General features: G+C 43.6%; 1 protein-coding gene across 1 annotated transcript in view; it reads right to left on the bottom strand.

The window, feature by feature from the left end:
• FER1L5 (fer-1 like family member 5) overlaps window positions 1-13,357 on the bottom strand; it is a 495,517-nt gene that overhangs the window by 370,538 nt on the left and 111,622 nt on the right. Inside the window, exons 21-25 of the mRNA XM_029603280.1 lie at window positions 12,126-12,312; window positions 9,674-9,829; window positions 3,221-3,352; window positions 2,396-2,464; window positions 664-827 (exon numbers count right to left, since the gene is read on the bottom strand). Coding sequence (XP_029459140.1) covers window positions 664-827; window positions 2,396-2,464; window positions 3,221-3,352; window positions 9,674-9,829; window positions 12,126-12,312 — 708 coding nt within the window. The remainder of the gene's footprint in view (window positions 1-663; window positions 828-2,395; window positions 2,465-3,220; window positions 3,353-9,673; window positions 9,830-12,125; window positions 12,313-13,357) is intronic.

The following is a 13,357-nucleotide window of genomic DNA, read 5'->3' as shown; positions in this document are numbered from 1 at the left end:
GGACCCCCTGGCTTCACTTTTCACAGTGTGTGGGAGGAAGGGGTATGCCAGAGTCGGGGTAGGGATGGTGGAATGATGAGAGCTGCTGGACCCGCAGTTCAGTTTTTCAGTGCAGTGAGAAGATCGTGGGTGGGCGGATTTAGGGCTGTTCTGGCAGCTTTAAATTTGGTCACCAAGTTAGGAGGCTAGCACTGAAAATCAGCCTTCAGTGCCCAGCTTTCTTTTCATGCTTTGGACCCACTCCTTTTTCGCAGTGGGGAAAAAGAAGATTACCTGCAGTGAGGTGATGGTGGTGGGGAATCTTCAAACTCACCATTTCCACAGGTGAAATATTGTTCAAATGACTTTGAAAATTGTCCTCGCTGATTTTAAACGTTATCAGGTAGAGACTCATTTTACTTGTATATAATTTATTGTGGCTGTATAAATACTGAAAGAATAATAACCTGAGCTAGAAAGATTGGCTGGACCACTTTGCATTTTTCTGCTGTCATTTACTGTGTTAAGAATGGATTTCTGTGCCCTTGGGAAGGGAGTCAGAGTGCAGCCAATAAGAGGGACCTGCATCCTCTGGAATGGACACTATGTACATTGCTCCCTCTAGAGACGTTGTGGCATGGTTATCCTCTCATGCACATCTATTAGTTCCTACGAGCGTCTCACCTTTTCTGGGGTTCCACTACCCAGTCGCCATCCCATCGCCAACCCTTGGGGAGCTGGAACTTGTCTTTGGGGAGACTCAACTTCCCCGTGATGTCAGAGAAGTTAGGGTGCTGGGCCAGCCCCTTGGAACACCACTTCCCAAAGATTTTCACTTGGTTTTCATACTGAATGCAAAGTAAAAATGAGAGACAGCAATGAGTGGGTGAGCAGGGGCGAGGCTTAGCCCTCACGCCTATGAGCCTCTGTTCTATCATTCTTCCAGGGAGAGTGGGGATGCAAGAGGGCAGTCTCTCATGACTCTCTCCTCAGCTATTAAGTTCATGTGGCGGAAGTTACTGGAAGTGCTGCCATGCTGAGTGCGACATCTCAAGGTTCAAACTCCTCCCCCATTTCCATCCTTCCTCCCACTGGCAGGAGCCATAAGTGAGCAGTGCTTTTACATACTGGGGCCTCCTCTGCCACCATCATGGTTGGGGAAGACAGTTGGAAACAACACTGGTGCTTTTTTCTTCCCCCCCCCCCCTCCCCAACTAGTGCTCTTCTCAAATTTAAATTCAGCAAACTTTATTGTCATGATAAAGGGACAAAGAAGACAAAGAGACATCTAGGATAAAGAGTAACCTGGCAGAGATAAATAACAAAGGAGAAAGATAAATCCCACAGAGACAGAAAGAAAGAAAGAAAGAAATAATAGCAAATGGACTGACAGAGAAGAATGGTGGTATAAAAATCTAAGAACAAGAGAACTGAGATTTAATTTCCTTGAGATGTATGCTTTTTCTATTATTCATGTACATGTATAACACAGTTAGACATGCTTTAATGTTTTGTATGTTAATTTTTAAATGTATTGTGAAAGAAAACATTTGTAAAAAATATTTTTGTAAATGTATAATTACCAGAATAAATGTTAAATACATATGAATGAATATATACATTTATAGAGAAATTGTAAAATTGAATATTGCTGTCCTTGTGTTCGATTGGTATATATGATAAAATTTGTACGTGTTGCCAAAATAATACACAAGTTAAAAAGAGAGAAAAGAAAAAATATATAATAATGCTAATAACGGTAATTAAAATTACAGGGTACAGGATAGATACTAATATGGACAATTTTCAGGTTCTGGTGCTGCCCTGTATTGTCCAAAAACCATCGGACAGATAGTATGGAATACACAATAAATAACAGATAATTAAACAAATCTAAACATGTTTTGACAATGAACCAATAAAATCATAAAAATATATATTTATTACAAATTAATGTACAATATATAAACTACCTATAGGCACATATATAAAACATAAATTTATTACAGACTGACAACCACACAGGCTGACATTCCAAATCTTGAATAGATCAGCAGATAGGCACAAAGAATGAAAAGCACATCATTTGGAAAGGACCTGATGTGCTACGTTTCCGCGTATTATGAGCATCACTTGAAAATAAGTCATGGTACGTATTACGAAAGAAACATAATAATACAGTACGATATTTTCAACACCTATACAACAAATCTAGCATATGAAAAAGAAGAAGTAGGAGTGAAAACAATTATATCCAGCTATATCAACAAATCATACCCAAAGAAGGAAATACAAAATTATTTCCAAAAAGAGAGAGTACAGAAAGGTGGATACGTTTTAAAGTCCTCACGTACAGTCAAGAGTCTCCCTTTTTACTAAGAAGGGCGCTCCTTGACAATGCATGGGACTGTTTCACCTGCAGGAGGAGGACAGGCGCAGCCACAGCCTGCTGAGCCTGGGGCATGGAAGAAATGGTAACCTTCACCTAAGAGAGCAGAGGCAGAGGCAGAGTCCTCAGGAGAAAGCCAAGTCTCAGTCAGAGCAAGAAGATGGAGGGCAGGAGAGAGAAAGAGCTCATGAATGGAGAGTGAAAATTCCCCAGGAAACATAAGAAAGGCAAAGAAGAGGCAGGGAGGAGAATAGGGAGGGATAAGGTCGGAGGGGGCACCGGTTGAAGTACTCAGATGCCAGATGGGGTGGCACTTACCTTGGCAGCCCAGAATTGGGACTGATGTTTCTAGATGAAAATTCTCCTAGTTAGTGGCAGTGCCATCTAGTTTCTTGTCAATATATCACATCAACCTCATACCCTTAAAACTCTGTCCCCATAGTTTTCTTGAGCCCGCTGCCTGTACCAAAGGAAGGTAGGTAAATAGCAAGAAAGAGGGATGCTTGGATCAGCTTCATAATGGAAGTCGGGAGGGCAAAAATGTTTAATTCAAGAAAACAAGGCTCAAGCATAGAGGATTGTGAGAGTATGTAGTACTGACACAGGAAAAGAAAATGCGAAGTCTGGGAGGTCCTGCAGTCTTTACCTGCTGTCATATTCTCTGTTTTTCTGTTCCTATCGCAGAAATCTGCCTATCTCAACACCTCCCCCCCCCCCCCCCCCCCCCATGCCCTGCTTGTCACTGTGGCATCCCAACCCCCCCACCTGTCATTACAGTGTTCCTGCCTGCTCTTCCAGCATCCCAGTGCCCTGCCTTCCATTACTAGATTCCACAGTCCTGTAGTTTCTTACTGTTTCTGCATAGACAAAGAGTTTTCCTTCCCAGTAGTTGTTGAGTTTCATCCTGTCAGAAGCCAAGCCGAGCCACAGGCGCATACGGAGCTGTATGGGAGAACACGTCTCATTCTTTTTACTCTGGAGATACTGTAAATATAGACAAGTAGACTCCGGCATGTCAGAAAGTAATGGTAATGATCCAACTACATATAGAGAAGAAAGAACAATAGCACATACCAGGTTAGATCTATCTGAGGGAAGGCAGATTAATAGTGAGGGAGGTGAGGGATGAAGGGAGTAGAGGACAGAGGAATACACCAGACCAGACCTCTCATGGGGGAGGCAGATCAGCAGCCACTATCTGAAGGGGAGGTTTTGACAGTGTGAGACAAGGAGAAACTATGGCAATAGAAACTAGAAAGGACTTTTCTGAGGCTGGTGCAGCATAGGCTAGAACAGGGCCACCTAAAACTTTTAGCTAATATAATCTCATTTTAGTTCTTGAAAATTCACATGGCCCCAGAGGATGATCAAAACAAAATAGCAGGGGTGTGGTCCCCCTCCAACAATCATTCCACTCTCATCTTCACTGCACTCCAGCTCATCCTCTCTCTCACTCTCTCATCTTCCACTTTCTCTAATCGATCCTCTCTCTCTCTCTCAACTTCCACCATCTCCAGAGAACCATCTCTCTTAACTTCCTCCCCTCCAGCAGACCCCCTCTCAACCTCTGCCCCGCCAACTAATATCCTCTTACATTCTCTAGTTCCTCTCACCTCCCCAGACACCTCCCTCTCTCTCAACCCCTTTTTTCATCTTTCCAGCTTTGATTGACAGACGGTCAAGCAAGTAAATAGACTAAATCAGCTAATCCTCTCTCACCCTCAAGCCTGTCTTATAACCTCCAGCTGATCCTCTGTCATCCCCTCCCTCTCACCACATCCCCCATTCCCTCCTCAATTTTTTATTTATTTAAAAGTACTTATGCCCTCCAAAGTCCAGGCGGGTTACAAAGTCATCTTCACAATGTATCACCTCACAAACAACAGTAAAATAAAACATAAATTAAAACATAAATCAGTCACACACATCAGTATTCTCTGTGGGGATGTTTGAACCTAACTTTGAAAAGCCTCAGTAAATCGGTACTTTTTAAACACCTTCTTGAATTCCTTATTACATGAAATGGAGCCTATTTCTAGTGGGATTGAATTCCAGCTGGCTGGCCCGGCAATGGAGAATGCTCATTTCCATCTGGCTGCTAGCCTGGTGTGTTTTGTTGCCAGGAAAATCCATGAGAAACTGGGTTCGGGTTGATGATCCGAGGTTCCTGATGGATATGTAGAAATGTAGGATTGAGCTGGTCCAAGGGTTACATATTTTATTGTAACCCTGACTAGGGTCACCAAGCAGTGTGCTAGAAATTTCTGGAGGGCTCCAGCTTTCCAGGTTGATTAAGGAGTGTGCTCAGAGGGTTCCTGCTTTCTTCAAGGTTATCCAGAGGACAGAGAGTTCTGTCATCGCAGAGCTTGTGCGGTTTACGGGGATGCTGCACTTTGCATATGCCCTTGCTGTTAAGGAGAGGGAAAGGGGGATTAGGAAGTAGTGTTTGCAGGGAATGATGAGGTAATGGTTTTTGAGATAAATTATTTCTAATGGGAGGTACATACCCTCCAAGGGGGGGGGGGGGGGTATTTGATGGAAGGTTATTTAAGATGCTTTTCCAGGCATCTTAACGGAGAGAATTGAACTTGGACTTGGGCATGTAAGGGTTCCTGGAAGAGATGCAATTGTTAATATTTAAAGCTGATAGATTTCTACAGCCATCCAGAAAGAGGATCCTGAAGACAAATGAGGTGTTGTCCTTGCTGCTGAAGTTCCAGGAAAAACGTTGACTCATGCTGTCCAGGAGACCTTGGGGCTAAGTGGGATTTTTTTGTAATTTCTTCCTCAAAGAAAGCTGTTTGAAGGTTTCTACTGACTATCTTGTTCGAGTTTTGGACTGTATCCTGTGATTCAACTGAAGATTTCACCTGTAAAGAATTGTTTTACCTTTGAACTTTCAATACATTTTCTTTTTTTGGGTCAACAATTGTTGCGGACATTGGACTTTTTATTTCTGATAGGTTTTCCCATTGGGCCTTCCAGAGACTGATCTAGTCCCCACTGGCCATCCCTGGAGGACCCTGGTTGTTCCCAGAGCTGCAGCAGTATAAAAAAAACAAAACCTTCTACAGCCGCTGAAGGTGAGCCCATGGAAAAGAGGCTTACATTATATATTATCTGCCATTTTATCGGAAGCCAATGAAATGACTCAAGAATTGGAGTAATATGTTCACACTGGTGTGGACCAGTGAGTAATACTGCAGCCAAATTCTGTGCAAGTTGTAGGGATCTGAGTGAACTTTGAGGTAGGCCTATATAAAATGAATTGCAGTACTCTATCCTTGTGAGTATTGGGACTTGTAATACTGTTCGGAAGTCATTTTGGCCATGGAGAGGTTTTGTGACCTAATAGTTTCAGTTTAGCACATGTGTTCTGGATTACTGTTTTGAGCTATGGTTTTAGAGCTAGTATTGAATCAAGTGTCACCTCTAAATTGCGAGCGTTTTGAGAAATGTGTATTGTTTGATTATCAGACATTATGGTTGATGGGGTCTGTGAGTGAGGTGAGAAATGGCCTAGAAGAATTATTTCAGTTTTATTAAGGTTTAGAGTCAGTTTGTTAGGAGAGAGACAAGTTTTTATTGTGGATAAGCACAGTGACATGAAGCGTGAGGTGTCTGACCAGGTGCTCTTCAGGGCAAAGAAGAATTGGATGTCATCTGTGTAGAACTGTCACGAAACACCCATTGTTGAAAGTAAGAGTACATAGGGGGGTTAGGTAAATGTTAAATAGGACCAAGGACAGTGCTGAGCCTTGGGGGGTCTCCAGTTGTTGTGAGAAACCATGTAGATGTGATGTTGGAAATGCAGATTTGTTGGTATCTGTGTTGAAAATAAGCTTTGAACCAAGAGAGGACTGAACCAGTGAGACCTTATGTACTGTAGATAAACAGTGGATGAGTATAATCATGATTTATGGTATCAAAAGCTGCAGTGAGGTCTAGTAATGTTAGTTTGTAAGATGTGCTGGCATCAAATTCTCAGTGAATAATGTCAGTGCTTGAAAGTAGCAGAGTCTCCGTGCTATGATTCCACCTGAAACCAATTTGATATTGGTCCAGGATAGACTTATCTTCAAGGCATTGTGTGAGTTATTTAAGTATGATAGCTTCAATGATTTTGGATAAGAATGGAAGGGAGGAAATGGGGTGATAGTTTGAAAAGTCAGAACTGTCTGTGTTTGTTTTATTAAGGATAGGGTGACCTGATTATTATTTTTTTGGTTTTTTTTTAGAAGGGATAGGAAGTAACCACTTTCCAATGAGAGATTAACCAGCTTGGTCACTGAAGAGGCTATTTCATTTTAGGCTAGTTTCAGGAGTAGAGTGGAACATGAGCAAGCGGATGGGTCAAGATTGGAGATGATTTGTGTTATTTCAGCACTGGTATATACATATTCAAAGAGGTTCCAGTGATGTAGAGACGGGACTGAGGAGGCTGGAGGCAGTGTGTAGTGGGGGAAGGAGGGAGATAGGATCTGCTTCGCTTCCTTCAAAAAGAAAATTAAAACCTGGCTCTTTAGCCAAGCTTTTCCAGAACTTTGATTATTTTTTACCTCCAGCTATCAAGATTTTCTCACCATCGCAATCCCTTCTGCAGATCACATTTATCTTAGACAATTACGCCTTATTTTATGATTTGGTTTCTCAAAGAGACTATACAATTTTCTCAATGTTATTTTTCGAACCTGTTTTCCATGTTTTCCAAGTTCTATAACCTTGTTATATGTACCGCCTCTTGGCGTAATTTTTATGTTTCAATGTAAACCGATGTGATCTGTATTTTAATACAGGAACACCGGTATATAAAAATCTAAAAATAAAATAAATAAATAAATAGGATTGCTATTTTGGAAATGAAATAATTAGCGAATGAGTCACATAAGGAAATCCCAGGAGAAGGTTCAGGATAAGTAGGTCTTCTCGAGGGAGGGTTAGTTAAATATTTATCAGTGTTGAAGCGCAATCTAGGGTTGTTGCCAGATGCCCTAATGCATTTGGTGAAGTAGTTTTTCTTTACAAAGTTTCTGTGTTGTGTGAGATTAAGATTGTATTGGTCATAATAGTCAAGTTTTGTGTTTTCTCCAGAAGGTTTCAGATCTCCATAAGGTACATTTTAGGATGGTGAGGGTGTGAATGTTCCAGGGAGCTTTGAATTTACAGCCGGGAGGGGCTTGTTTTCTGAGCTGCATCATGCCATACATATGTCATGCTGTCCAAGGTGTCATTTGGAACAGCAGTCAGGGTTGTCAATTTATTTTTAAATTCATCAGGGTCTATGTGTAGGCGCATGAATCTAGGTGTGAAGGTGTGTCTAGGTTGAGTGGAAGGGATATCTGTGGAAATGGTGAAACTGATTAGATGATGGTCTGACCAGGGTACAGCTTGAGAGCATATGTTGTGAGAGACTATGGAAAATGCTAAAAAAACTGAAGACTTGGTCTAGTGTGTGCCCAGCTCTATGGATGGGAGAATAAATGATTTGCTCCTATCCACAAGCACATCTCATCCCCCCATCTCCTATCACCTCCCAGTCTCAGCTCCTCCTTTCCAACCCTTCTCTCATATCCCTCTGATCCCCTTTCTCACCCCAGCTCCTCTCTTATATCCTCTAGTGAACCTTCTTTCATTCTCACACTCTCTACAGCTAATACAATCCTCAAACATCTCTTGCATCTAATCCTGCCCTTCAAACAGCTCTTTCTCTAAATATCTCCTTGGCCAGGGCCAGCAACAACATTTTCCTTTGGGTCTCAGGACAAAAGTGGATGACAACTGGTAAGAAGAGAGGGCAGGCTAACGATAGGGGCAACATTTTTCTCTTGGGTAAGTTAAAGGGTGGATGAGAAAAGAGGAGCCTTGGAAATTTTCACCAGCGTGTGCACACTTACCCCTCTCTTCCCTTCATAACTGGTCCCAAGCCTGGTGATCTGCAAACAGCAGCAGCAGCATTGATAATGAAGGTCAGCCCAGGATCTGCGAGCAAATATTTCTGAGAAGGTCTCAGACATGCTCATTGGGCTATAGAGGGGTCAGCGACTTAGAGGCACTCTGGGACCCACTGGATCATCAGGGACTTTATGTAAGTGCTGAAAGCAGGGGGGAGGTCAGAGGGGGTAAGGAGGTACACTGGATGAGGGGTAGCTTTCTGCAGAGAGAGGGATTTTTTACATTTTGGCCACTTCAGCGGGTGGTGGGGGTGGGGGAGTGAGATGGCAATAGGCCATCAGGGATTTCTACATAGTGAATGGGGGGGGGGGGGGGGGGGAGTTGCTGGAGTGGTGCCGCTTGGCTGAGGTATTTTTCTCTGCGGGATTCACAACCCTCTGCTACTTGGTACTGCAACTTAGCACACGACTCCCTGAGTTTGTTACTGACTAACCAATCTCTTGTTTTATTGAGGCAAAGATTCAGCCTCATGATGGGTTTTTTTTTGGTCAGTTTGGCAACAACAGACAATATATCTGTATATCAAAAATGACATGAGGCGAGGGGCACCTTATAGAGTAACCAATTTATTGAGACATGAGCATGCGAGGACAGAGTCCGTGTGGTCAGATACGTGAAGTGTAGCACAGAGATGGGTAAAATGTACCCATACTTCGAAAAAAGAACTTCAGAGGAACACTCCAGCATGAAACTGCTGAACTGGAATTCATCCAAAACCTTCACACCATCACCCTAGGTCTGAACAGAGACAATGGCTTCATAGCACACTTGGCAGCAGTCTGGACTATAATGCTATTAATACTCTGTTTCCACCCCCTACCTGCCTAATTCAATGCTTTCTCTCTGTTCTGCATCTTCCCCTCCCCCTTTTCCCCAGACCTATATAATTTACCCACCTCTGACCTACACCTCATGCAGCTGAACCAAGATATTGGTTAGTCTATAAGATGCCATCCGCCTCGTGTCATTTTTGCTACACCAGATTAACACGGCTATCTCTCTGAATATCTATATATCGCTTCCTAAATTTAAAAAAAATGATCTAAAACCCAAGGAACAACTTTAAACCTCTAATAGATTCAAATAAATAGCAAATAAAACTTCATCTCCCTGAGCTAGGCGCAGAGTGGACTGGATCAGGAGATTGAGCTCTGAGCTCTGTGAGGTTGGCACAGCATGACCCTGGGGACAGAAGATGAACTTGGTGGAGAGCTGATAACACTGGCAGAGACCTTAGACTCTGGTGTTTCATGAAGATGCTGTGCCAATGAGGGTGGCTCTATTTTATGCACTCTCCTTTGAGAAATGTGCCCAATTCCTCTTGTCCCTGTGAAAAACACGCCCGTCTTTTACCGTTAGAAAGATGGTCTGTGTCTTCCCACAGAGCTTGCCACAGGCATCCTGGCTGGTATTAGAGAACATGATGGTGTGCGCTTTCACCCGGGCATATGCCAGCCTCTTCTCCTTACACAGCATCCAGATCACCACATCAGGAAGGCTGGCCTGGGGCTGGATAGTAACGAGAGGTGGTGGTGGTGGGGATGACAGAGAAGGGGAACCAAGGAGAGAGGAAGGGAGGAGAGAGTTAGGCAGAAGAAAAAACAGTGAAGGGGAAAAGGGAGAGGATGTGGGGGGAACAATGACATGTAGAGATAGAGAGAGAATATAAAAAAACAAAAGGAGAAAGAAATGAGATACCGCCAAGTTTCTTTGAACCTAAATCTGTCATATCTCTGTCAGAGGCAAAAACACTGCTTTATTTGCTCCTTTGATGTTTGATTGGATTTTACCAATCTAACAGGCTGGTACAGTACAGTGTGCTCTGGTGAAGCGCACTCTTATCCCACATTTGGACGCGCGTTTTCGACGCGCTAGCTTTACCCCTTATTCAGTAAGGGGTAATAGCGCGTTGAAAACGTGCATCCAACCCCCCCGAAACTAATAGCGCCCGCAACATGCAAATGCATGTTGATGGCCCTATTAGTTATTCCCGCGCGATTCACTAAGTAAAATGTGCAGCCAAGCCGCACATTTTACTTTCAGAAATTAGCGCCTACCCAAAGGTAGGCGCTAATTTCTGCTGGCTTCGGGAAAGTGCACAGAAAAGCAGTAAAATCTGTTTTTCTGTGCACCCTCCGACTTAATATCATGGCGATATTAAGTCGAGGTCCCAAAAGTTAAAAATAATTAAAAAAAAAAATTTCAAATTGCCCGCGGTTCGCAGGTTGAAAACCAGGCGCTCAATTTTGCCGGTGTCCGCTTTCCGAACCCGTTGCTGTCAGCGGGTTTGAGAACCAACGCCGGCAAAATTGAGCGTCGGCTGTCAAACCCGCTGACAGCCGCTGCTCCTGTCAAAAAAGAGGTGCTAGGGACGCGCTAGTGTCCCTAGCACCTCTTTTTACCGCGGGCCCTAATTTGAATAATTGTATTTACTGAATCGCGTGCACAGGAGAGTGGCCTGAGCGCACGCCGGGAGAGCGGGCGCTTGTTCACTCTCCTGCGATTTTTACTGTATCGGCCTGTAACTGTTTCCTGTCCTCAGACATGTGGCAGGCAATTTTCAGTTGGTTAACTAAAGCTTCAACCAGAGGGACTCCTCAAAACAAGCACCGCCCTGCCCAAAGTGCCTAAAAGGAGCTGCCTAGTTTCTCTAGTTGGCTAATATTCAGCCACCGTTAATATAGGGATTCCCAGAAGCATACCTGGGTGGGTGAGAAAACTGCACAGGTACATCAGACAGTTAAATATATATGCCTAGTTTCTCCCACATAACCCCATTCGCAGATACAGTAGGGGCAGCGAAGACAAGCACTGTTCTGTCCACGTGACAGCAATTTTTCCCTATCTTGGCAATTTTGCTTTGAAAATGTGCAAACACTGCACAGCAGGTACAAAAGTTCCTCCTATTGTGCCATGATGTGGTTTAGTGAAGAATGACCCCTCCCCACTTCCGAAATCATTGTACATAAGCTTTATAAAGTTTTACCTTTAGTTAAAGGTTTTTCAGGTAGAATAAACCTCTCCTGTCTTTCTACGGACTCCATTCTGCTGTCACCTCTGAGCGCAGACAGCAGTGATGGTATCAGTCACGCTTACATCTGCCCTAAAATTGGCTAATGCCCTGCATTGCAGCCTAAATGCATTGCCATTGGCTCTGCTGATCATATACAGTGGGGATTTTCCTCTCACATATATTACCCGAGATGCTTTTGGAAAGGCACTTCCAACAGGCTGACTGCCCCCATGGTGTGGGACGGGGGAGTGGGTGGGAATTTGCCTGCGGCGATGCAAAGTCCTCGGGAACTTTTTACCTGCGGACCTTGCACCAGATTTAAAAGGGAACGTGCTCTTGTACTTTTCCTCCGCAAATTGTCACGGATCCCTTGGCACCCGCTTTTTATGCAGGTAAAAGGTTAATGGGAAATCATTTTAAAACTTATTTACACAATTTATGGACCACCTGTACCAAGGCCCTCGGTGGTACAGATAAAAACATATAATGGAATAAACAATCCACGTTCAAAATTTAAAAGATTAACAACGTAGGCAGATTAGAAAATAGCAATTTAACATGTTATTTTTCGGATCCTGTCCAAAACATGTGCTCTGTAATGCCTCCCTCCAAATGAGGCTGGATATGCACACATTGTGGAAGCAGGCATACACTTCTAGCCAGCCTCAGGGAAGGCAATTTTCAGCCAGCCTATTTACCCACCTTAATGGTTCTGAAAATTGCCCGGCCCATACCCAATATGACTTGCAGCAAGGTGTAAACGCCTGGGCACTGCAGCGTAACCGAGTGTACCTCACGTGTGACTGACGCAATCCTCTGCAACCAGTCCTCCACCTCTGGGATCAACGTGAGTGGGCAGCTTGTCTCCGTCTGCAGCTTCTCAGCAGATCGGGCGATCTCCTGCAGGAGGAAGCTGCGCAGGATCTGAAGCTGCTCGTCCAGGACGGTGGCAGCTTGGCCTAATGGAGGGAGTGGCTGCCTGGGTAAAAGTAAGAGAAAGATGGGAGATCAGGTATATGAGAAAGCAAGAAGGAGAGAGAGGAGTGGTTTGTGTGTGTGAGAGAGAGGAGCATGTGTATTTTTGGAGACAGGGTAGGTATGTGTGTATGTCAAAGGAAGAGGAGCATACTTCTTGGTACAAGAAAAAGGTGTGTGTGTGTGTGTGTGTCTGTGTGTGTGACAGTGAAAGAGAGTGGGTCAGGTGTGTGTGAGTATAAAGGCATGGGATTGTGTATGAGAGAGAAGCAGGTAATGTAAAGACAGGGGGTAAAGGGGTGCGAGTATGAAAGATAGGATGTGTATGTGTATATATGTCAGACAGAGATGAAATCTGTGCATGTGCTTGAGAAAGATAGGTTCATGTGTATAAGAGAAAAGGGATAAAAGGTGTGTGTGTGTGTGTGTGTGTTTTAGAGAGAGAGGGAAACAAAAGCAGGTTTCTGTATGAGAGATAGAAGGAGATGTATGACAATAGTGGTGCCTCTCAGTCATTGTTCAGAGTCGCAGAACTGTGCGTGTCAGTGAATGTACTCACACTCACTAGTTCTATGTGCATCCCTATCTGCCTTCACATTTGAGCCATATGTAACACTGCATTCACAAATACAAAACTGTATGTAACATCATTCACACTCATACTCACACACAAGGCTGTGTGTATCACTCTCTGCACTCACACTCAAAAAGCTGTGTGTATCACTATCTCTGCTCACAGATTTATATATATCAGTCATTGCACTCATACTCCAAGCTGTAACACTATCCGATTCCCCACTCACATTGACAGAGTTGTGCATTTCACTATTCCCACTGACAGAGCTGTGTGCTACAAAATGTGATCCTCAACAGATGAGAAAAATATTATCTGCACTTGCACTGAGGAAGGTGTATGTATCACCATCTGCACTCACATAGTTGTGCATATCACTATCCATATCCCCCACTCACTATAAGCATCACTATCCTCGCTCATAAAGCTTTGTGTATCACTATCTGCAATTACTCGAGGTGTGTCAAACTCACAC

This window comes from Rhinatrema bivittatum, chromosome 5 (genome assembly GCF_901001135.1).
Source record: "Rhinatrema bivittatum chromosome 5, aRhiBiv1.1, whole genome shotgun sequence".
Taxonomy (NCBI): Eukaryota; Metazoa; Chordata; class Amphibia; order Gymnophiona; family Rhinatrematidae; genus Rhinatrema; species Rhinatrema bivittatum.
The sequence above is the reverse complement of the archived record's forward strand: the minus strand, read 5'-3'. Positions and strand labels throughout refer to the sequence as shown.